This window comes from Microtus oregoni, unplaced genomic scaffold, assembly GCF_018167655.1.
Source record: "Microtus oregoni isolate MIOR12 unplaced genomic scaffold, Mior012 000048F_ref0000485, whole genome shotgun sequence".
Classification (NCBI taxonomy): Eukaryota; Metazoa; Chordata; class Mammalia; order Rodentia; family Cricetidae; genus Microtus; species Microtus oregoni.
The window spans coordinates 13,724,187-13,747,894 of NW_024543222.1; the positions used below are offsets into that span (position 1 = coordinate 13,724,187).

The window sequence follows — 23,708 nt, forward strand, 5'->3', positions numbered from 1 at the left end:
TTTGTTTTTTTGAGACAGGGTTTCTCTTATGAGTAGCCCAGGCTGTCCTGAAACTAACTTTGTAGATCAGGCTGGCCTCAAACTCACAGAGATCGCCTGCCTCTACCCCCCAAGTACTAGGATTAACGGCATTGCACCACCACTGCCTGGCATGAATATTGGTTTAAGGAAGTCCTCCCTCCCTTTTCTGAGGCTTCCCAGGCTATCAGATGCCCACACTTTCTGTTTTCTCTCCTTCTACACTGCCTTCCTCCTTGCCGTCCACAGATGGCCCCAGCAGGGCAGGCTGCCAGTCAGTGCCCAGGAGCAGCCTCTTGGTATCCCCAAGGGCTTCACCTTTCTTGCATCAAACAGCTCCCTTGGCAACTCCGATGACAGGTGTGACAATATCCCCAGTAAGAGTCGCCCCTAGCTGAAGAGGAGCAACCATCAGGAAGTCAGTGGCTGAGCCTCGTTGCAGGCAAAACATGGTCTAGAGTTGGAACCCGAGACTGAGAGAGTAAAGCACAGCGTGGGTGCATGAGCAGCCAGGGAAACAGCGCGGGGTGGGAGGGCTGGTGGGGACGGTGGTGCAGCCTGCTGCCTCCCCGTTTCGCTGCCAGGCGGGAGGCGTTGAGCTGTTCTGTTCCCTGACACGCGTGGGCCCGCGCTAGAGCCACCAGTTCTATTCCTGTCCCGGGTGTGGGAATGTGTCACTCTGGGCTGTCTGGCCCAGCTTCAGGCAAAGCTTCCAGCAGAGGTTCGTGCCCCCGAAGCTGCAGCCTAGAGGCCCTCCAGTGCAGGGCTGTCCACCCCGCGGGTGGCGGGCGGCACTGTAGTCCTGCGGGCTGAGCGGCAGGCGCAGCTCTTGATGTACTTTGTTCTCTAAAGAAGTCCGCTCCCTTCCGTGGAGTGAAGTGTGCTTGCTGCAAGGAACTGGGTACTTTGAACTAAGGGCTTGACCTGGGCTATGGCACAGGCCAGGGGTTACTAATACCACAAAATCTGGCCACAGAAACCGTTTAGAATACCCGGCCTGAGGGGGTGGGTGCTTTCGGAAACCACGCAGCTGTGCGAGTTCTGGGGGTGGCAGATGTGTCACACCCCTCACATGGTGGCACAGACCCACTAGAGAGGCTACCTTGACCTAACATCGGGGTATGGAGGGACCATCTTCCTCTGTAGCACTCCGTGGCTGCCAAGAGTCCTGCCTCCGGAGTCCCCACAGTGGGATAGCTCAGGGTACTGGGTCCCCGGAGCGCAAGGAGGGGGCGGAGCTAATGGGACTGGGCCTTCGCAATGGCCAACGGGTAAACCGAGGCAGCGAAAAGCCCAGACCCATTTCTGAAGGTCCGCGCCGGGAGAGCCTCGTGTGGTGACCGTAGGCTGAACTCATCCCCGCCCGAGGTTTGCGATTCAGTCCCCGCCGTAATCCCTTCCCCACTAGTGGCAGGGGAGGTCGGTTCCGGGAGGCGGGCGAGCGCGGGCTGAGAAAGCGGGGCGGGGGGCAGACAAAGGCAAGAGAGGGGGGGGACGACGGGAGGGCTTGGCGAGCGAGGGGAAGACAAAGCACAGAGGGGGGTCGGCGGCGGCTTCTCCCGGAGGCGGCCCCGGGCGCGCGGAGCCAATGGGCGGGCGCGGGGCGGGGGCCGGCGGGGCGGCGCCGCGGTGAGGCGGCGGCTGCCGCTCGGGGACCACTGGCAGCGGTGGCAGCTCGCGCCCGCGCCTCTTGCACCCGAGGCGGTCCCCCAGCGACCGACCCCCGCCCCGCGGCGCAGGCCGGCCCGGTGAGACCCACGGCGGCCGGGGGGAGGGGCGCGGAGCGTTGCGGGGCCGACGCCGCCTGGCGGTTCGCGCGCAGCGCTCGCTGGGACCCAGAGGCTCGCGTCGGTCCCGCTGGGCTGGCCCGTGGTGGGTTGGGTTCGGGTCTGGGGTCGGCTGCGCAGCCGGGCCGGGCGGGAGGCCGGGCCGAGCGCTGTCCAGGGGCTGGACGTCTGAGCCCGGTGCGGGGGGGACCGCGGGTCAGGCGGTGCCCAGCCTAGACCTCTGCTGACCTCCCGTCACCCCCGGCGGGGTCTCTGCCCGTTGGAAACACACGCAGGCACCGCGGAGTCCCTCTGTCCCCGGCCGCTCTCGCTAACTTTGTTCTAGCCCTACATATGTTTCCACTCAGGGACCCCCGATCCCTTGGGGAGCTGCATGAGGGGCGGGCAGGCTGGGGAGGGGGATGAGGGGCGGAAGTGGCAAGACCTAGAGCAACAGGAAATGACTTAGGGAAAGTCCCAACCGCAGCCCCTCAACCCCCTGCCTAAAAACACCCCAGCCTGCAGGATGGGGGAGGGCTCTTGGGGCCCCACTGACTGACTTCCCCTTACAGAACCCTCCTGGCGCCGCGTCTCCACCCAGGCCGCCAACCATCTCCGAAGAGCCATGTTCCAGGCTGCCGGAGCCGCCCAGGCCACCCCCTCTCCTGTAGGTGACCAGCCAGGTGGGAGGGATAAAGGGGACAGGAGCAGCTTGTTTGCTTGGCACCCTCTGCCACCTCTCGAGTGCCACTGGGATCTGGGCTGGGTCACCGGAGGGCTGACCCCGCTCTGACTGCTCCTCTTCCCCAGGAAGCCAAAGGCAGCAGTGGCAGCAGCACGGTGCAGCGCTCCAAGGTAGGGGCCCAAGGGTGGGTGTGGGTGGAGGAAAGGGTGGGTGCTGATCAGGCTTCTTGCTGAGTGTACCCTACCCCACTCCACAGTCCTTTAGCTTACGGGCTCAGGTGAAGGAGACCTGTGCAGCCTGCCAGAAGACTGTGTACCCTATGGAGCGGCTGGTGGCAGACAAGCTCATTTTCCACAACTCTTGCTTCTGTTGCAAACACTGCCACGCCAAACTCAGGTGCGCCCCTGCCCTGCCCATTTAACTTGCCCCCCACCCCCATCCTGCCTTCCAGCCCTGACCTAGACTGACCCAGCTGTTCTCTGCTTCCGCAGCTTGGGCAGTTATGCTGCACTGCACGGTGAATTTTACTGCAAACCTCACTTTCAGCAGCTGTTTAAGAGCAAAGGCAACTACGATGAGGGGTTTGGCCGTAAACAGCACAAGGAGCTCTGGGCCCACAAGGAGGTGGACTCAGGCACCAAGACAGCCTGAGGCCCTCTAACATCCATCTCCTCCCCGCACATGGCCTACAGCTGGCCAGTGGGAAGGAGGTTGATCTGGGCTTGGGGGAACGGGTGGGAAAGGATGAGGCTCCCTCAGGTAGGTTTCAGGCTTAAGGCTCCGCTCCAGGATTCCTTACTTTTCCCATAGGAGGTAGAGGTTTGGGAAGCAGAATTGGAATTTTCACCATACCGCTTCCTTCAGACCATCTCACCTCACCTCAAGGCTCCCTGGGATGCCCACAAGCCCAGCTTCCCTATTTAGGTGCCTTTTCTCCAGCAAGGAGTCAGCATGCCCTCCTCAGGGTCCCAAGCTCCCACACTGCCACCTGGGCCTTGTGCACCCCCGTGTCTCCCCATCTACCTCTGCCCTTAGCCTGGTTCTGAGCCACAGAGATTTGAAGAAGAGGAAGAGTGCCATCTGCTGGGCCTCTTATATGTCACCTCACTGGTGGAGGAGGGGGCTGGGAAGAGGTGAGACACCCCCACAGCCTTGGGGTCTAGGGGCCCCTTGCTGGAGCCTCAGCTAACGGTCGGCAGTAGCTACGCTCCCCTCCTCTCCACTGCTGTTCTGACTGTTGTGATCAACCCTGTTTTAAACATGTTTAAACAGATCTTGACTCTCTATTATGTGGCCTGATGGGAGCTTTGTGGCAGGTAGGATACAAACTCGTCACAGGGGTGGGAAAGGGGAGCTTCTGGCCTTGAAGGGGCTGGGTGATGGTTGTCCAATAAGCATTAGCTTGAAGAACTGGTCTCTGCCAACTCAGGATGTCAAACTGCCAAAACCTGGAATCCCAATGTGTACCCTTTTGAGTTGTGGGAGAGAAGCCAGGCCCCACCGATTCACATCCACACAACAGTTTCGAGATATTGTCTCACTTAGTATGGAGCCCTGACTGGGCTAGAACTCAGACATCCGCCTGCCTCTGTTAAGCACAGAAGTGCTGGGGATAAAGGTGTGCATCACCACCGCCTGCCTCACTGCAGTTCCTCAGAGGTGGAGTGGGGCCCAAAGCAGAACTTTACAAGTTGGCCAAGACTGCCTGTGACTGCCTTTCTGCTAGCTGGTCCCAGCTGTCCAGTTTCCTCCTAGTCCTTTGCCCTCGAAATTTGCAAGGAATGATGGGAATCCATAGACGAGCAAATGCCGCTAAGTTTCAGTGCTGCCACCTTTTCCTTCTCATGGCTCTCTTCCCAGAGCCTGTCCTGGGAAGGGAAAGGTCACAACTGCTGTGCCGGGTCATCCAGGAACAAACTTTGCTACTCTAAGAGCCCATGCACACCGAGGGTGACAGCGCACAGCAGAGAAGCAAGTGTAAAGACACTCCCTCTGCGCAAGTCTTAGTGGTCCTGCCCCACGCCCTACTGCCCTGACTCCTGCGAACGGCCTGTGGGATAGATGGATTGGTGAGCAAGAGGGTAAGCAGACTGCCAGGGAATCCAGCCTCTAGTCTGCTGGCGGATGAACCACTGCGGATTGTTCCTTCAGGTAAACAGAGATGGGAAAGCCTTGGATCTATGGGGACAAAATGGTCTCTTGCATTCAATCACGAAGCAGTGGCAGTGCCGGGCAGTGGTGGTACACAACACCCTTAGTCACTGAGCCAGGGAGGCAGAGCCAGGCAGACCTGAGTTCAAGGCCAGCCTATGAACTACACAAGCTGTGTAGCTGAGTTCAGGACAGCCAGGGCTATACAGCAACACCCTATCTCCAAAACTAAACAAACATAAACAGTGGCAGGGTTGGGCGTGGTGTTCAGGAGGCAGAGGAAGGTGGATATTTGTGACCTTGAGACCAGCCTGGTCTACTTGGGGGGAAAAAAAAAACCAACAAAAACCCATGTATTCAGATAAGGTGGACCAACAGTGCTGCCTCAGTTGAATGAGAGGCCACGTGGGCTAGAAATGACTTTGGCCAGGTCAGGCCAGGACCGCACTTTTGGTCGCTATTGCTATTTAAACTTGGTGTTAGGCATCCATCCCCACCCGACCCATCCCAGTACAAATTTCTACCAACCACCTTTAACCACAAGCATGGTCACAGGACCCTTCTGATATAAATGATCCCTTTTATTGTAAGTAATGCACTGGCCTGGCTTTGCACTGCAAGCCCTCAGTCAAGGTATAATCAAATAACTATGGCTGCAGGTTCTTCTGCACAATCCACAATTCAGACACAGACAGAGCTGGGTGAGTGGGAGGACCAGGAGGGTGGCAACATGCACCTGACCCAGGCCTGGTCCTTCCATGTGGGGCTGGCCAAAGCAGATAAACCCCATGGAATGTCAAACAATTGGTGGCATAACACTCTGCATGACGGGCAAGGGCTGCTTGAGACCGTCCTTCAGAACCTTCAGGCCCATCCTAGAGCCCTACAACTGCTCATCTGGATTTATTAATAAGAAAAAAATAAATTAATGGCTTGGCCCTGAGGATGCTGAACCAGCATGTCCACAGTTTTTGGCACAAAAAAAAGGGGTCTTTTTTTTCTTTGGAGTGCAGGATTTGTTGGCTTACTTTTAAGTTCATTTTTAGAAACATTCCCTCTGAGGTAAGATACTCCCTTGTGGGGGCTCTGTGAGATCCTGAACCTGGGACAAGCAGAGTCGTCTCATCAGACATCTTGTCAGCCCACCAAGCTCTGTTTCCTCTTGTGGTTTGGGGTTTGGATGGGGATAGGCTAAGGGGTGCTACAGCCATCAGGATGGGGTCAAGGAGAGGCCGAGCTGCCTTTTGGCAGCTTTGGTCTAGAAGAGGGGCCGGGTCCCCACCCTGGGCAAAGGCTAAGGTGGAAGCAGGACTTACTCACTGGCTTCAGAGCAGTTAGAGGATGGCCTGACAGAGACCCCCAGGAAAGGAAATAAAACAGAGGGTCCAGGCCCAATTGGCACCGTGCAACACACAAATCTGCAAAACCAGTTGCTTTCAATTTCTGTTCTCTCTTCAGGAGTCCATCACCGGTAACAGTCTAGAATTGATATATATAAAAACCATCAAATATGGATCTGAGATATAAATTAACAAGTACAAGGCCTCACATTACATGATGTGAAAAGGCTAAAAACAGCGATAGAAACTACATTCATAAAAGTGCATCGTCAACATACAACGAAGGCTTTGGCTTGTTCTGTGCCCATGGGGAAGTGGGCATGGCTGGCAGAGCTGCCTGGCGCTAATCCCCAGCTCCCTGGAGATGCCCATCCCTGGGCACTGGCTTTTTTAAATTTTTTTTTTTAATGACAACTCCTAAGAAATGGGAGTTGGGAGGGAGGAGCTGTAGCAATAGGCACATTTGGAGGGGAAGGAAGGGGCTGGAAGAAGGACCAGCACCCAGGCTGAGGTAAATATGGCCGATTCTAAGCTGCTCGGAGTCTTTCCCCAACCCCTGTTAGCATCCTCCCTTGTGGGAGGAACAGGGGATGAGGCTGAGAACACAACTGGGCAAGGCAGGCTAAGGAACAGAGCTGGTGGTTTTGGACATGGTTGGTGGTGGCACAAGGGCTTTCCTTTCTACCCAAAGGAGTGGGCTCAGGCCTGACAGGTTTGAGATGCAGAGAGCCTGAGATAGCCCTCCGGATTTTCCTGAACTGCCCAATGGGGCCAGAGCCAGATGCTCTTATTTGTGTTGCCTACTTTCTCTGCTCCAGCAAGGGAACAGATGCCAGGCCAGAGGCCATGCCATCAGCTCTGCCCAGCCCGAAGCCCAAGCCCACGTGGGTCTCCAGAGCTCAGAGGCAAAGTCTCCAGTTTAGAAACTGGGAACAGCATAAGAGTGACTCCAACTTGTAAAACAGAGACAATTGCATTGACAAGACTGGGTTTCCCCAGTTACTGGAGGCAGCTCCATTTTTCAGGCCCTGCTTATGGGGGCAGGCTCCTCCTTCCCAGAATAAGGCAGCATAACATTTGCTTCTTTCAATCTTTGGTAAAAGACAGGACTGGCAAAGCACACCTGGAGGCTCTAAGTGAGGGCAGCCCACACGTCCTACCTTGTGATGGCTGGGGAATGCTGGGCTTTACCTCAGGCTTGAGTGGGCTCATGCAGCCCAGAGATACTCTGGTAATCTCCAAACACTGGGAGGAGAATCAAAATAACACTCTGAATGAAATAACACTATTCATACCCTTGAGTAAGTCCTCTGCCCCAGTCCCTCCTGGCTTCAGTGCTGACTGCAGTGTTAGGACACATTGAGGCCATGGCTGTCTTACATACGGTTCCCAGCCCCTTTCCTTCTGCATTGTGCTTAGGATGATGGAGCTCTTGGGTCTTATAGGCTGGGGTCCCCAGTCTCGATGCCACAGCTATCCCATCCTGGCTTTGAGTCCCAGTGACAGAAGGGGCACAAACAATGGCTGGACTGAAGCTCCACTGTCCTTAGCCTTGCCTGGAAGAAGCAGCAACTTCACTGAGCCTGACAGCAGCCCCTGGCCTTCTCAGCAGGTGGCAGCTGGCAGCAGCATGGCCTTGAGAGCTCAGTATACGAGCTGTGCAAAGTGGTGTGTGAGCAGTTCCTCAGCTGAGGGTCTCTGACGAGCCTCCACAAAAATGCGCCTCAGGAAGTCCCTGCCGTGTTCTGAGATGTGAGAGGGCAGCTGAGGATTGGTCGGCTGGGTAGCAATCTTGAAAATGGCAGCCATAGCTTCATACTCTGCCCAAGGTGGTTTCTCTGTCAGCATCTCCACTACAGTACAGCCCAGGCTCCTGGAAGAGAAAACCTTATGTCATCTGTCAGCCACCCTACCATCTGTAAGGAAAGGAAGTATCATTCTCAGGTCACAGTGAAGGACAAACAGACCAAACAAAGGGTACTTACTGAGACTGCAAAGAGTACCGAGAAACTCCAAGATAGCTATGTCGGCCTCCTTTTGGTGTAAATAGCTCTTATTTCCTTGCTTTTCCAGTTTCTGGGGGATGTCTGCATTTCTTCCTGTCTATGTCTTTCTCATGTGAGAGACTGAACCCAAGGCCTTGTGTGTATTTAGCATATTCAATATTATTAAGTGCTGGGTGGTCATGGGACACACCTTTAAATCCCAGGACTCAGGAGCAGTTGCAGGCAGTTCTCTGTGAGTTAGAGGCCAGCCTGGTTTACAAGGTAAGTTCTAGGATAGCCAAGGCTACACAGAGAAACCCTGCCTCAACACACACACACACACCCCACAATAACTACCCCAAACCTACTGTGTATCTTGGCTTCTGGTCCCCCACTCGACTGTCCTTTGCCACATTTCCCACAACCCATTCTGACCTGCTTTTTTCTCTAAGGAGCTCATCACTACCCCAGGCCCACCAAGTAATTCAGGATAATGTCTCAGTTACAGAAGCCCTACTGCCATATAGGTTACATTTATAGGTTTTGGCAGATAGGATTTAGACATCTTTGGAGGACAACCCATGATAACTTTCCAAGGAGAAAAGTTTTCATAACTCTTAGGCCCTTTATGAGAATGGACATAAAAATTAAGTGAATCAAATTCAAGCTGTTTGGGCACAAAAAGGGGCTAAGTCTACTCATGTTAAGAGACAAATCTAGGTCTTCAGAATATATGCTGCTCTGTGTGTGTTTCACATGCATTTGAGTGTGTCTGTATTGGTGCATGCAGAAGCCAGAGCAGGGCAAATGTCTTCTCTGCCTTACTGCCTTGAGACAGTGTCTCTCACTGAAACGGAAGCTTGCTTTTTCAGTTATACTGGCTGGCCAGAAAGCTCGCAGGATCCACCTGTGTTTGCCTCCCAATCCTGGAGTTACAAGCATGAGGAACCACGCCTAGCTTTTTCTGTGAAAGCTAGGGACTTGAACTCAGGTCCTTATACTTGTATAGCAGGTATAACTATTAGGTCATCCCTAACCCCTGAACCTACCTACCTGCCTGCCTGCCTTCCTCCCTCCTTTCTTTCTTTCTTTTTCTCTCTTTCTTTTTTGAGAAATGATTTCATTATGTTCCTGGTTGGCTTAGAACCACTCTGTAGACCAGACTGGCCTTGAACTCATCTGCCTACCTCTGCCTCTCCAGTGCTGAGATTAAAGGTGCCACAACATCCAGCCCAAACCTTGCTTCTTAAAAGAGGTCCAGCAAATATGGATTTTGACCCTCATGACCTAAGTCCTTAGCCATAACCTTTTGTTGTTTGGGATAAAAATTCATTCCATTTACCCCTCCCCAACCCCCTGAATCTAAACCCTGGGTGTACCAGTCAGCAATAATAAGTCCTCAGTCCCCCTTTCTCACACTGTCAAGTTCACAAGTTCATGTCTGCTGTAGAGAACCTTCAGCTCAGGCAGGGAGATAGGTTCCCGGCACTCCCCAGTGCTCACCACACGTCTGCCTTCCTTCCGTAGCCCTCGCCGCTGATGACTTCAGGGCTCATCCAGTAGGGTGTGCCAGTGACAGAGCGCATGCCTGTCCCTGACATGCAGATGGTCTGTAGGCGTTTGCTGGCCCCAAAATCCCCAAGCTTCACATTCCCAGCTGAGTCTCGGAGAATATTGGCTCCTAAGGCACGAAAGGGCAGAGGCTACCACTTTGGACCCTCTTATATTTTTTTTTTATCTCCCCTTCCAGGTGACTGAAGGCCAGGGCCACCACTGACTTAGACATAAGCTGCAAAGAAGCCTGACAGTATAAAAGAGATCACCCCCATGTCAACATTTGCATTTTAGGGTATTTTCCCTACACTGCTCAACCAATTTTTATACCCATCTCCAATTAAGGAAGCAGTTGGGGTCCTATTTTTCAGAAAGCTCAGAGTAGTTAAGCTAGTGTTTGGTCTACTCGTAACTGAATGGTAGCCTGACTGGCCTGGAACTCACTGTGTTGACCAGGCTGGCCTCTAATGATTTACCTGCCCTTGCCTCCCTTCCAAGTACTGGAATTAAAGGCGTGCACCACTATGCCTGGCTGAACCTAGGTCTTGATGCCTCCGCCGCAGCTTCACCCCTACTCACCCTTGATGTCCCGATGCACAATCATGTTGCTATGCAGGTATGACATGCCCTCCAGGATCTGCCGGGTATACTTGCGAGTCACACTCTCTGTCAGAGCTCCATAGGCCTTCAACTGGTCTTTTACAGAGCCCTAATAGACCACAAGGAGTCAAGAGAGTTCCTCAGGGGCTAGCTTATGAGAGGAGACAGGTTATTTCCAATCCCCAGGACTGCAGCAAAGCAGTGATCCATTGGAGTCTCATTTGCATGTATAGGCCACTTTTGCCAGGAGCTATCAGACCGTTTAGGAAAAAACCTAAAACAGTCCTTATCTTAAGCAAGTAGGACCCAAGACCAGGCAGAGGAGATCTTCTGTTCCAGGCAGAGGTGCTTACTTGACGTGAACCAGCCCCTCAGGACCCTCAAGTTAGATAGAAGCTGGGACATTTCTCATCTCACACCCTCTCTGTAGCCAAAGGCAGAGCCCTTTTGACATCAATCCTGCCATCACTGCACATGGTTTTCCAAAACCTCATCAGATGAGGCCCAGGTCAAGGGTGACCCACCCCCACAGCCACTAGCCCTGAGTCAAGCCCTCTGTTTCAATTCCACATGCATCCAAGAGCACATACCCCTGGCATGTACTCCATAAAGATGGTAAGGATCTTCTCAGCACGGTCCCGCAGGCAGCCATAGTACTGCACAATGCGTTCATGCTGCAAGTTCTTCAGCAACTGGATCTCACACTCCAGAGCACTCACCTCCTAGAGAGGGACCACTGGTCACCTGGGCACTCAGGGCCCAGTTGTGCCCACCTGGGGTCAGCTTATCTTGCCCTAGTCTATGATTCACAGGGGTCTGCTTTGGAAACTTCACCTGGAGAATAGCAAACTCTCTCAAATGTCTGGTCCTTGGCCACAATGCTGGGTACCTTGGGATACAGCATTCTTTACCCGGAAGAAGGCAAACAGGAAGGAGTGAAGAGGGAGAAGGGGCTACAGAATCCTACTTCAAGTAACTACTGTATTTGTCTATTCACATTGAGGTATAGACTATGTGACTTTTACTTCCAAAGGAACAAATGGGTGAGCTCTATAAGCTTCCTTCTGCACCAAGGCTCTGTTTGGGGAATGGATCCAAAGAGTGCTCTTTGGGAAATTAGTCCTCATTATCTCAGTTTGGGCTGCTAGGACTTTAGCATGGATACAGTCCTTTTCCTAGAAGCTCCACACCCTTTGGGACATTGGCCCTTCACCCCTTGGCTAGGGCTAAGATGAATAGCAAAAAACCTTGGAAGTTTAGGAAGTAACTTATATCACCTTAGGCAAGTATTCAATAGGTATTTTGGCTAGAGGGAGAAGCTGGAGGTTTGAGTGTGGGGAAGGTCATACCTTGCTTGTCTCAGGACTATCTGGGTCAAACTGGACCTGCTTAGAAGCAAGTTCACGTCCTGTGTCCACATCATAGCACAAATAGACCCTGCCAAAGGCACCTTGACCCAGGAGCTTCCCCCGACGCCAATTAATGGGAGCACTAGGAGCTATAGAGAGTAGAGAGCAGAGAGAGAGAGAGAGAGAGAGAGAGAGAGAGAGAGGGCAAGAGCACACATTAGATCATGAACTTTCTGTCCTTGCACCCTCCTGTCCTACTGAACTCTCTGCTCAGATTCTCCTTGTACCATCCATCCCTTCCTTCTCTTGCAGGCCCAAGCCCTTGGTCAACAGGGTAGTTCTGAGAAGCAGGGGACTGGTAAAATGGTGTTCTTTGTTGAACAAATAACTTTATTTTCAAAGCTCCTAAACATGTTTTTCATCTATTATTCATTTTTTGAGACAGGGCCTTGGTGTATAACACATACTGTCCTTGAACTCACTATGTAACCCAAGCTGGTCTCTAAGTGTTCAATCTTCCTGCCTCAGCTTCCTGAGTACTGAGATTATAATACCATCATGCCTAGCTTGCTCTTAATACCCGAATGTGGCAAAAAGGCCTTTAGCTTTAAACATAAGAACATTAAAACCAGGTAGAAGAAATGCCTTACTCTACAGCCATCAAGTTAGGCCTACATTCTAGGGTGTGGCTCCTCCTCCAAACTCTGAGGGGAGGGTGCACTTATTACTGAGAGGAGCTGCCACAGTGGCACAGCAGAGCTCTTGTCCCTGCAGCTAGCTATCTCAGCACTCTGCTAGTCAGGGACACTTCTCACATTTGGTTGGCACATTCCTTTCCTGCACGGAGAGGGCATTCTCGCTGTCTGCACTCCGCAGGCGCCCACGGGGGTCCAGGTATTGCACAGCTACACCCATGTTCTCGCCATTTGTGCTCAAGGAGCGACTTGAGGGCACCAGAGTGAATAGATTGCCTTGATGCCGCCGTATCCTGGGAAATGTTCTTCTGCCTACAGAAGTGCAGGAATAAGGACAGAGCAAGTCAGAGCCCTGGCCACAAACTCGGATGTACAAAGCAGGTAACAGTGACAACCAGCTAAGGTGCATTCCAGCTGCCCTCCCTCCTGACTCATGCCAGAAAGGCTGCTATCCTAGCTTCCTAAGACTCCAGACAAAAACAGGAATTAGGAAGTTGCCTGGCTAAAGAAGCCCCGAACATAGGGAAGGCATAAGACTGATCCTCAGACCCAACAAAAGGCAAACCACAGCTTGCGTGTTCTGTTCAACATCTTATTTCTGATCCCTCTGCCACAACTTCAGTTCATCTGTTGCTGCTGCAGAAGATGGCATTAGGGAGCACCCTGGGATATCTGTGTACTCAAGGACAGCATTCCAGTGGCAGCACCTTCATCTACCAATACCACCCCCCGTATTTGCTTAGTTCCTAATCTCTTTGCCTCAAGCTTGGGGCACAATGCCTCAAAAATAAGGGAAAAATGCAGAAGTGAGAGTACCTTGTTTCCTTTCCATCAACCTCAAGCCCTCCTTTTGTGGTGTTTTTTTTCCAGGCAAAACTTTGATCTTTCACCAGCCAATCAGCAGGGGGCAGTGTAGAGCACTCACCATCGTTGTAGTCTTTGTGGTGTACAGACACATGGTAGCGCCTGGGATAGGTTCCACCTTTGACTCCTTTATCATAGAGCTGGGTCTCCCGATCTGAGAAAGACAGGAGAATTGCTAGACTGTGGGTGAGTCAAGATAGGTGAGTCACTTATGCTCCCAGGTCTTCTGAGATTTTAAGAGTAGCAGCTCCAGGAAAAGTACCATACAGTTTTGTCTTCCCAATTTAGAGGCATTTATGGTCCCAACATGACACTCTTTCCCCAACCCCCGCAGTACCTACCTAGGCTCTGTGGAACTTACCTGAGCATTCCTTTCTGTTGTCTGGGAAGCTCCTGGCTCGGGACATTTGTGATTTCCTGAAGGATGGGCTGGAAAAAACAAAAGACTACAAAATAAACTTCAGTGCACATCCAGAGGCAGAAGGAAGGGTATCTAAGTGGCCCCCTTCCTGATGATGTTCACAGAGGGAGAGGTGCAGGAAAGTTGCTCTGCCTGGAGCCTGGTCTCTGGTGCTCACCATCCCATTTCACTAGCCTGAGGCCAAACAGGAGTGACAACTCTGCCTTTTCTGCTGCATTCCATGCTGGCTGTTTGTCCCCTTTCTATTCCTGACCTTTTTCCTAATCTCTAATCTCTATGCCAGGTGAAGAAATCAAGCTAAACAACAATAAACCAACTTGGCTTAGGCAGTAATAATGAAAACACTGTAGTGTAAAGAACGCTTTCTTTCTTTCCTTTCTCTTTTGTTTCTTCTTTGGTTTGTTTTTTTGTTTGTTTGTTTGTTTTTTTTTGTTTTGTTTTTTGTTTTTTTTGAGGCAGGGTTTCTCTGTGTACTCTTGGCTGCCTTGGGACTCACTCTGTAAACCAGGCTGGCCTTGAACTCAGAGATCCAACTGCCTCTGCCTCGAGTGCTAGGATTAAAGGTGTGAGCCACTACTGCCTGGCAAAGAATGATTTCTAATTTTACAGAGGATTTCCTCATATTCCCCTTATTTTTACAGACAGAGGTTCTCACTGAACCTTGAACTTTTCAGATTCAGCTAGCCTGGCTGGCTAGTGAGCCTCAGTTATCCTCCTGTCTCTACCTTCCCAGCACTGAGATTACAGATGTGCAGTGCTGTACCCAGCTGTTTTACTTGGGTTCCGAGAGACTGAACTCAAGCCCACATTCTTGGACAACAAGCACTTTACTAACCAAGTCATCTCCCTAGTCCTCCAAGTATCTTTTGAGGTCAGAAAACTCAAGATAGTTTTGGAGAGCTGCCCTACTTTCAGACAACTGGACCACCGTCCTCCCTTGACACTACAGAGTTTTGAATAGTCCAAAGTTACAGTCAGTCCCTGTTCTGGCTGAGAGTTTGGCCAGTGGTAGCACCTCCTGTCATATTTACTGGTACTGTTTTGTTCCCTGATTGGAGAGCAAGTCTCAAAGAAACCTACATAATAATAACTATGTATGTATTCTGTGACATCTAGAAGAAGATGGTGATAGGATTAGTCACAAGATCAGTACCTTCATCAACTGATCACACAATTAAGGAAAGAAGGAAGTTATTCCTATTTCCAAGCCCCAGACTACTCCCCAACCCCCAATCAAATGAGTTCTCAGACATAAAGAGGGGAAGGTCTGCTCCAAACACCCTCACAAGCCACATAGGAAACTGAGGTAGGAAGACTGAGTTCTAGACCAGCTATCTAGTGAGAACTCGTCACAACAAAACCAAACAAAATAACACAACACATCATCGACACAGTTGTTTGGTATATAAAGAATAGCACTGATTCTAAGTGTAAGAACAAACATTCTACATAAAGAGATAAAAGTTAAGTTACGAAATCTGGATATTCTGTTTTCTCATTATTCTAAGCTAGCTTCTTCTTCAACCATAAACTTTTGGAGAAATTAAAGAAAGAACAGGCAGACCAACCTATGGGTGAGATTCCATTTTTTTCCCCAAATTTCAATAAGCTATTGCTTCTCAATTCAAATCACAGTAATAAGGTGGAAAACTAGGCAGACTATAGTATGTGCAGAGTCAAAACACATAAAGCACTGGGAACAATACAGCACGCAGTAAAAACTGTTCTTCTAAGCTATCATTAAGTTTATTTATTGAGCACCAAGCCATTCTGACAGTCCTTGGGAAACTGAGGGCCTCTCTAAAAGCACACCGTTTTAATCCTAGGCCTATGGCTGGATCAGGGATATGGACTAGTCATTTCTTCTAAAACCATTCCAAAATGCCTACTCATTGGGCCCCCAAACCACCCATACCTTCATACCTGTCTGCTGACCTGTCCAAGGATTGGCAGCTTCCTGACAAGGAATTTTCAGCACTGCTCAAGGGATCGAGCATCTGAAAGGCAAGCCACACAATCAAACCACAGTTTCCACTCAAATCCCAGCCCGTAGATCCAGACAGAGCTAGCATATGGTCCTTTTTGTCAAAATATGGAAGTGTCTTTGTTTCCCCATGTAGTGAAAGAAAGATATAAGGTATGATTCTTTCCCTTAGTTTGAAAGGCAAGCTTCTAGGATGAAGGAAAATGTTTGGCCAGCATCCCTAGGAGCTCTGCCAATAGAGCAAAGCAGAGACACTGCCTTTTCTTGTTGGCATTTTCTTGGCCCATCAATATTAGTGAGTGCCTGGCACTTGAAATGGTATTGCCCCGCAGAAGTCTCCAGTGGAGTTTGGGTGGGAACCTAATGCTTCTGTTTACACTCTATAATTCATAATTTACAAAGACAAGCATTAACTCATTTCACAGAGGAACATTGCAGACCTAGAAAGGCTAGGAGACATGTATCTAAACTCATAAAACTAGGGAGTAAATAACTGGTGCCAAAAACCAAATTCCCAGTTCCTGACTAAAGCAGAGGTAAGAGATATCTATGGAAATTAAATATCATTCTAGCTTATAGTCAAATGCATTAACAAAGAGCCTTCAAAATGTGGTTTTGTTTTTCGAGACAGGGTTTCTCTGTAGCTCTGGAACCTGTCCTGGAACTAGCTCTTGTAGACCAGGCTGGCCTCGAACTCACAGAAATCTGTCTGCCTCTGCCTGGCATTTAAGTGCTGGGATTAAAGGTGTGCACCACCACTGTCCGGCCAGAATGTATTTTTCCCCTAACCTAAAGGCTTAATTTTTTTTTTCCTGACGGAGGAGTGGTAAAGATGGGAGTGCAGCCTTCAAATTCAAAATACAGTCATTTCTATTTGCATGGGGGCTGCTTCCAGGACTCCTGCTGATATCAGATCATGCATGCTCTAGTCCCTTATATAAGATAATGCAGTATTTGTAGATAAACTACACACATATCTTCCTATAAACTTTACATCATCTTGATTACTTATATATAATAATATAATGTAAATGCTTTAAATCATCTTGTTTAGGGAACAACAAAAAAGAGACGTCTGTACACAGTCAACACACACAAATAGTATTTTCTGACCACGAAAGAAATCTGCAGCTGAAGGCCGTCCAGGTTACATGAAATTCCCTGGGAAGAGGGAGCACAGAAGGAAGAGTGTAAAGGGCTTCCTATAGCCCATATAGTTTGAATAATGAAAGTTACAGGAATCAGCTTTCTGTAAAACCCCACATGTACTGGTATTAATTTTTTTTTCTTTTTCGGTGTGTGTTTGTGTGTGTGTATGTGCACATATGAGTGCAGAAGCCCACTAAGTACAGAAGAGATGTCAGAGCTCCTGGAGCTGAAATTATAAGCAGCTGTGAACCATCCAGCACAGGTGGTGGGAACCAAACTTGAGTTTTCTCTAAGAGCAGCAAGCACGTTTAACTGCTGCACCATCGTTCCAGCCCACCTCCATTTTAAAGATTTTTTCATTTTTGTTTGTGTTCATGTATATTTGTGTGTGTGGAGGGGGATAGATGAAATTCCCATGGTGGTCAGAAGACAGTGTAAGATCTCCTGCATCTGAAATTACAGGCAGTGGTGAGCTCTCTGACATGGGTGCTGGGAATCAAACTCAATTCCGAGCCATCTTTCTAGCTCCTTCTGTTGGCTATTTTCTCTGTTAGAAATTTTTATTCTTAAGTCAAATTCCAGAAACCTGATGAACTTAACTCTTTGCAATAAAGACAAGCTCCTTGAAAACAAACAAACAAAAAACAAAACAAAACCCAGAAATAAAATAGAGATTTTTTTTTTAATGATCATTAGCATTTTGCCTATATTATATCTCTTTGAGGATGTCAGAAGCCCTGAAACTGTAGTTACAGCCAGTTGTAAGTTGTGGGTGCTGGGATTGAACCTGGCTCCTCTGGAAGAACAGCTCCTAACCTCTGAAGAATGCTCCTAACCGCTGAGCCATCTCTCTAGCCCCCAAATAGAGATCTTATCTTTATTCAGTTTACTAATCCAAAGTGTAACTTTTATTACACTTTTATTAAGTAAGCTACTGGTTAAAAGCTAGCCATCATAATGGGTGTGCCACTGTGGTGGACACACTATCAGGTGACCAATGAAGCACCCTTCCCTTGAGTGCAAGTAGAACTGGGACTTGGTTCTAGTCAATAAACTAAGGCAGAGACAATAGGAATGCCCATCCCCATAGTTACATTATATTACAGAAGTCCACAATTTTGCCGGGCGGTGGTGGCACACACCTTTAATCCCAGCACTTGGGAGGTAGAGGCAGATGGATCTCTGTAAATTCAAGGCCAGCCTTACTATGTAGTAAGTTCCAGGACAGCCAGGGCTACACAGAGAAACCCTGCCTCGAAAAACCAAAAAGAAGACAGAAAAAAAGAAGAAGATGACAACTCCAACTTTGTAGACTGGAACAATAGAGCTTGGATTGGCTCTGAAGAAGGCCATGATATAATAGATTGATAATAAGGAACTGCAGGCAGCTTCTGGAATCTGAGAGAATCCTTGAACAATCTCTAGCAAAGAAAAAGGGCGACAGTTCTACCAAATGTAAGGAACTAAATTGTGATAAGAACTCTAAGCTCAGGATGAAAATGCAGTTGGAGTGTACCTTGACTGTAGTAGCCCTGTGAGACCATGAGGAAAAAAACCCATTACGTCATGTCTGGACTCCCCATCTAAAGACACTAAGATAATAAAGGTATACTGGTTTAAGACCAAATTTGTGACAACTTGTTATGTAACAATAGATAACTAATACAGCTATTAGCAAAATCATGTTATTTTATCAGTCCTACAGTCTAATTTACATACACACACCTTCATCAAAAAAATAGCAAAACTAAAATATAGCCAATAAAGACATAACCTGTCGTCAGTTCAGGGTTGTTCCTAGCTAAAACTGCTGACTGAGACCAGACCACTGGCAGAAGTCTGCAAACAGTACAGTGCATGGTGTTTTGCAAGGGGCCTAGTGAGAGGCCCTAAAGAGGGATACCATAAAGTGTTCACCTAACACTAGTGAGTTTAAGAAATTTAGATCTCATCTTTTAAAAAGAAATAACCTTTGGCCTCTCAAAGGAATAATCCATCTTGGGGCAGGTTTGGTTTTCAAAGAACCATGGATGGGCATCAAATTCCTCAGGTCTGTTATGTGTCACTGAGAGGCCTCATCACAACCTTGGTCTGAATGGGTCCTGGTACATCCTATCCCCCCATACTCACACACTGCTCACTGGTCTCTGGGATGAATTCGCCTTCACTGTTGATGCTTGTATAGGATCCCTGCCGGGCAATGTGCTGTTGTCGCTCAGGTACATAACCAGGTGGAGGAGAGCTTCGGCCAGGGTTCTGGGAGCCTAGAGCACAGAAAGAAGACCCTTTAGCAACAGAGACAACGTGTGGCACGAAGAGAGAAGCAGGTCCAGATAGAAGATTGGGCCCAAGAGATCAGGGATGTAACTCAGAAGGTCATGGCACCAGAGCCAGCATCTTCAGCTCAAGGGAGCAAACCACACCCCTTCCTTACAAAGTAACTTTCAGAGATGAACAGTACTAAACTATATAGAACTAAGAACCCTGCTACAAAACATCAATCAAAATTAACTCTGTGACACAAGTTAGAAGTCAGTCAGCTTTTAAAAAATGCTCTTAGGACCTTGAGATGGTTCAGCAGGTGAGGGTACTTGTCACTAAGCTTGACAACTTAAGTTCATACCCCAAGGACCCACATGATAGAAGGAAAGAACTGACTCCTACACGTATTCTAACCTCCACACATACTGTGGCATGCTTGTGCACATATGTACATGTATACACAAACACACACACAAATAATAAAAAAATTTAATGTTCTTATGTATTATTCATAATGTATTGTGGAAATTCATTCCACCAATGACTTTGGAGTACCAGCCTTATGGCGTGGCTTCTTGTCTGTGGACATGATCTCTTAAAAGGAGATAGACAGAGGCCACATGCTCTTTTGGGTGATGAAGATCGGGTCAAGTGCCGTGAAGCAGCATGTGGCCAGCTCCTAGCTCCATGAGTCTGCTTTTCCCATAACCCCCTTTTTAATAAGTTGTCATATACATATATCAATTTATTTTGTATCTATCTTTGTGGTACTCGCTACAATAATGTCACATCTCTTGATAATAATGTCACATCTTCCTCTTTGTCTCTTTTGGGCACCAATGCCACTTTCTCCTATCCAAGGAAGAATGTAGGAAAATGATCATTTCAATCCTTGATCAATATTGATCAAATCAATATACTTAGGAAATATACTTCAAGATCACAAGCAGATGCCTGAAACCCTAAATAATAGCAAACCCAATGCATATATATCTATCTCAAAAGTTTAATGTATAAATTATGTATGAGAGATTAACACTCCTTGGCTGGATGGTGCACTCCTATAATCCCAGTACACAGGAGAAAGGAGCAGGGAAACTGAGCTCCAGACTCTCCAGACTAACATAAGTTATATACCAAGACCCTTTTAAAACAAAACAAAGACAAAAATAAAAATAAAATAAAATAAAAGCTCACCAGGGCTAAGACTGTAGCTCAGTGGAATAACACTTGCCTAGCATATGGAAGCCCAGGACTACACATTGCAAAACAAACAACAAAAACTCAAACTAATAAAACAGAACAATTACAACAAAATACTGTAATAACATTACCAGCATTACTACTCTTTAGAGCCATTAGGTCAAAAATGGGTTACTTGAACTCAAGTACTAACAATACAATACAATCTGATAATTGGGATAGTCATTAAGTGACAAATGAGCCAGCTGCAGATATAACTTGGATATATAGGATAAAGGCATATTTCAGGTAGAATGGTATAAGATTTTATCATGATACTTGAGAGTAAAACCCATGTTAAAACTTATTGCTGGGCCTGTGGTGTGGGAGAATTGTCTGTATTCTGGCAATCATGTTATAAATAAATGCTGATTGGCCAGGCAGGAAATATAGGCGGGAAAAACAGACAGGAAATAGAAATGATGTAATGCGAACAGGAGAATTCTGGGAAGGAGGAAGTTGATTCCTCCCACTCCTGCCCAGACCACCGAAGCAGCAGGATGTGATCTGCCCCACTGAAAAAAAGGTACTGAGCCACATGGCTAACATAGATCAGAAAAATGGTTTAATCAAGATGTGAGAGTTAGCCAGTGAGAGGCTAGAGCTAATGGGCCAATCAGCTTATAATTTGTGGAGACCTATGTGTGATTTTCTTTTTTTTTTTTTTTTTTTTGGTTTTTCGAGGCAGGGTTTCTCTGTGGCTTTGGAGCCTGTCCTGGAATAGCTCTATAGACCAGGCTGGTCTCGAACTCACAGAGATCCACCTGCCTCTGCCTCCCGAGTGCTGGGATTAAAGGCGTGCGCCACCATTGCCCGGCTTCCTATGTGTGATTTTCTTTGGAGCTAAACAGCTGCGGGTACCGGGCAGGACAAAAACTCCAAACAATCAGGGCCCATGTTAATGTTACAGGCCTGGAGAGACAGCTCAGCAGTTCAAGGTCCAGACTGCTCTTGCAAAGCATCAGAACTAGATTCCCAGCATCCATGTTGGGTAGCTCACAATTGTCTATAACCCCAACACCAAGGGAATCTGATGCTTCTGGCCTCAGCTGGCACTGGCACATGCACATACATATCCACACCCAGATCCACACATATATATGCATAATTAAATATAATACATCTGAAAAAACAAACAAATCCAAGCAAGGTAGTGGTAGCACACCTTTAATTCCAGCACTTGGGAGAGAGAGGCAGGTGGATCTGAATTTGAGGCCAGTCTGGGCTACAGAGCAAGTTCTGTTTACCTCTTTAGTCCCAGGCAGATCTCTTTTGAGTAGCAAGTTTCAGGTCAGTCAAGGCTATATAGTAAGACCCTATATCTCAAAAAAAAAAAAATTAAATTAAAAAATAAAATAAAGCTCACTTGTGTGTGGCAGTTAGGATAAAAGTGGCCACACAGAGAAACCCTGTCTTAAACAAACAAAACAAAACAAAACAAACAACTAAAAAACAACCCCCAAAAACTCAGGCCAAGTGTGGTATTTTACCTCTTTAGTCCCAGGCAAATCTCTTTTGAGTAGCAAGTTTCAGGTCAGTCAAGGCTACATAGTAAGACACTATCTCAAAAAAAAAAATTAAATTAAAAAATAAAATAAAGGGCTGGAGAGATGGCTCAGAGGTTAAGAGCACTGCCTGCTCTTCCAAAGGTCCTGAGTTCAATTCCCAGCAACCACATGGCGGCTCACAACCATCTGTAATGGGGTCTGGTGCCCTCTTCTGGCCTGCGAGCATACACACAGACAGAATATTGTATACATAATAAATAAATAAATATTTAAAAAAATAAAATAAAGCTCACTTGTGTTTGGCAGTTAGGATAAAAGTGGCTACCATAGGTTCATGTATTTGAGGGCTTGGTCCCCAGTTAATGGAGCTGTTTTGGGAAGGACAGGCGTGGGCCCCGGTTTCAGGTGTCAATGAAGGTGGGTTTTAAAACATGGGCCTAGCCGGGCAGTGGTGCTGCACACCTTTGATCCCAGCACTTGGGAGGCAGGGGCAGGCGGATCTCTATGAGTTTAAGGCCAGCCTGGTCTACAGAGCTAGTTTCAGGACAGGCTCCAAAGCTACAGAGAAACCCTGTCCCGAAAAACAAAACAAAACAAAAACCAAACAAAACAGCTGGGCCTAGTGTCTCTCCCTCTGCCTGTGCTTAAGGATCAGATGTAAGCTCCCACCGACTGTTCCAATGTCAATACCTGCCTGCTGCCACGCTCCCTACCATGATGGCCATGGACTCACCCTCAGAACTGTAAGTAAGTCCCCAATTAAATGCTTCTTTTTATAAATTGCCTTAGTTATGGTGTCTCTTCACAGCAATAGAAAAGTAATCAAGACACTATATTTTTGGTTTTCTCTCTCCCCGCCCCCCCTTTGTATTTTTGAAACAAGGTCTCGGTCTCACTATGTGGTCCAGGCTGTTCTGGAACTCACTATGTAGAACTGGCTGGCTTAAACTAAGAGATCTGCCTTCCTCCCCCTCCCAAATTCTGAGATTAAAGGTGTATACTACCACACTCCATCTTAATTTCATTTATTATTTCCTGACTGTGCCAGATGTGGAGGAACATCCCTGTTGTTTTGCTACTCTGAAGGCTGAGGTAGGAATATCTTGTGAGTTTAGTGAAACCAGCCTGGGCATAAGTATAAATTAAAAAAGAAAGAAAGCAAGAAAGCAAAAGAAAGAAAGAAAGAAAGCCAGAAAGAAAGCAAAAGAAAGAAAGAAAAAAAGAAAGAAAGAGAAAAGAAAAGAAAAAAGTCAGACCTGATGGCACATGCCCATAATCCTTACATCTGGGAAGCAGACAGGAAGATCTGTTACACAGTGAGTTCAAGGCCAGTGTGGGATATAAGAGATCATGAATAAAACAAACACTAAATTCTGAACAGTTGATTGGTGGTAACTGAAAATAAAAAAAAAAAAACTATAAGCAAGAGGTCCTTGTGCATTAGTTTATCAGTTTAGTTCTCTGGAGCATTGGGCCCCAACAATATTTTGAAACTGTGAACTGGATATACCTGTACATATGTCTCTGGGGCTCTGTTCTTTCAACCAGTACCTACTCTATCTGTATCAGATGAGAAGACACTGAGCAAAGTATGATGGCACATATCTATAATCTCAGAACTCAGGTGGTTGAGGCAATACCAGCTTCAGTGAAGACATTATGGCCAATGAGAAAAGACTATCTCTCTCACTGCCACTTACTCTCACAATTCCTGACTATTATGAGTACATTATGTTGCCCCTAATTAGAAGTTTCCTTTTTGGCCGGGTGGTGGTGGCATATACCTTTAATCTCAGCACTTGGGAGGCAGAGGCAGGTGGCTCTCTGTGAGTTTGAGGCCAGCCTGGTCTACAAGAGCTAGTTCAAGACAGGCTCCAAAGCAACGGAGAAACCCCGTTTCGGGGAAAAAGAAAGAAAAGAAAAGGAAAGGAAAGGAAAGAAAAGAAAGGAAGTTTTCCTTTTCGTTGGGCATTCACAGTAATTGCATCATTTGATTCCAACAATTGGCAGAAGACCTTTGGCAAACATTCTCTGGGTAACTCTGAGGTATTCTGCAAGGTATATTTACATTATTACTTCAGGAAAAAAAACCAATATTTAGAAGGTTCAAGAAAATACTAACAGGATCAGGAGAT

At 47.9% G+C, this 23,708-nt stretch overlaps 2 protein-coding genes across 4 annotated transcripts in view; one reads left to right on the plus strand and one right to left on the minus strand.

Moving 5' to 3' along the window:
* Positions 1-1,236: 1,236 nt before the first annotated feature.
* Positions 1,237-3,737, plus strand: Limd2 (LIM domain containing 2). Of its 3 annotated transcripts, none has more exons than XM_041635987.1 (5): positions 1,237-1,386; positions 2,357-2,451; positions 2,595-2,639; positions 2,726-2,865; positions 2,961-3,737. In XM_041635987.1, exons 2-5 carry the CDS (start codon positions 2,410-2,412, stop codon positions 3,118-3,120), a joined length of 387 nt encoding a protein of 128 aa, XP_041491921.1. In that variant the 5' UTR covers positions 1,237-1,386; positions 2,357-2,409; the 3' UTR covers positions 3,121-3,737. The 3 variants fall into 3 exon arrangements, with proteins under 3 accessions (XP_041491921.1, XP_041491920.1, XP_041491922.1); XM_041635986.1 differs by lacking the exon at positions 1,237-1,386 and adding an exon at positions 1,553-1,766; XM_041635988.1 differs by lacking the exon at positions 1,237-1,386 and adding an exon at positions 1,830-1,890.
* Positions 3,738-5,164: 1,427 nt separating this feature from the next.
* Map3k3 (mitogen-activated protein kinase kinase kinase 3) overlaps positions 5,165-23,708 on the minus strand; it is a 92,046-nt gene continuing 73,502 nt past the window's right edge. Inside the window, exons 7-16 of the mRNA XM_041635847.1 lie at positions 18,692-18,825; positions 15,352-15,425; positions 13,369-13,436; positions 13,069-13,161; positions 12,264-12,455; positions 11,449-11,597; positions 10,690-10,821; positions 10,079-10,208; positions 9,449-9,626; positions 5,165-7,833 (exon numbers count right to left, since the gene is read on the minus strand). Of these exons, the coding sequence (XP_041491781.1) occupies positions 7,605-7,833; positions 9,449-9,626; positions 10,079-10,208; positions 10,690-10,821; positions 11,449-11,597; positions 12,264-12,455; positions 13,069-13,161; positions 13,369-13,436; positions 15,352-15,425; positions 18,692-18,825 (1,379 nt within the window). The 3' untranslated portion in view covers positions 5,165-7,604. The remainder of the gene's footprint in view (positions 7,834-9,448; positions 9,627-10,078; positions 10,209-10,689; positions 10,822-11,448; positions 11,598-12,263; positions 12,456-13,068; positions 13,162-13,368; positions 13,437-15,351; positions 15,426-18,691; positions 18,826-23,708) is intronic.

Coding starts and splice junctions, on each gene's coding strand:
- Limd2 (XM_041635987.1), top strand. CDS start 2,410: ATGTTCCAGGCTGCCGGAGCCGCCCAGGCCACCCCCTCTCCT. Junction 2,640..2,725: donor GCACGGTGCAGCGCTCCAAG/GTAGGGGCCCAA, acceptor CCCACTCCACAG/TCCTTTAGCTTACGGGCTCA. Junction 2,866..2,960: donor CACTGCCACGCCAAACTCAG/GTGCGCCCCTGC, acceptor CTGCTTCCGCAG/CTTGGGCAGTTATGCTGCAC.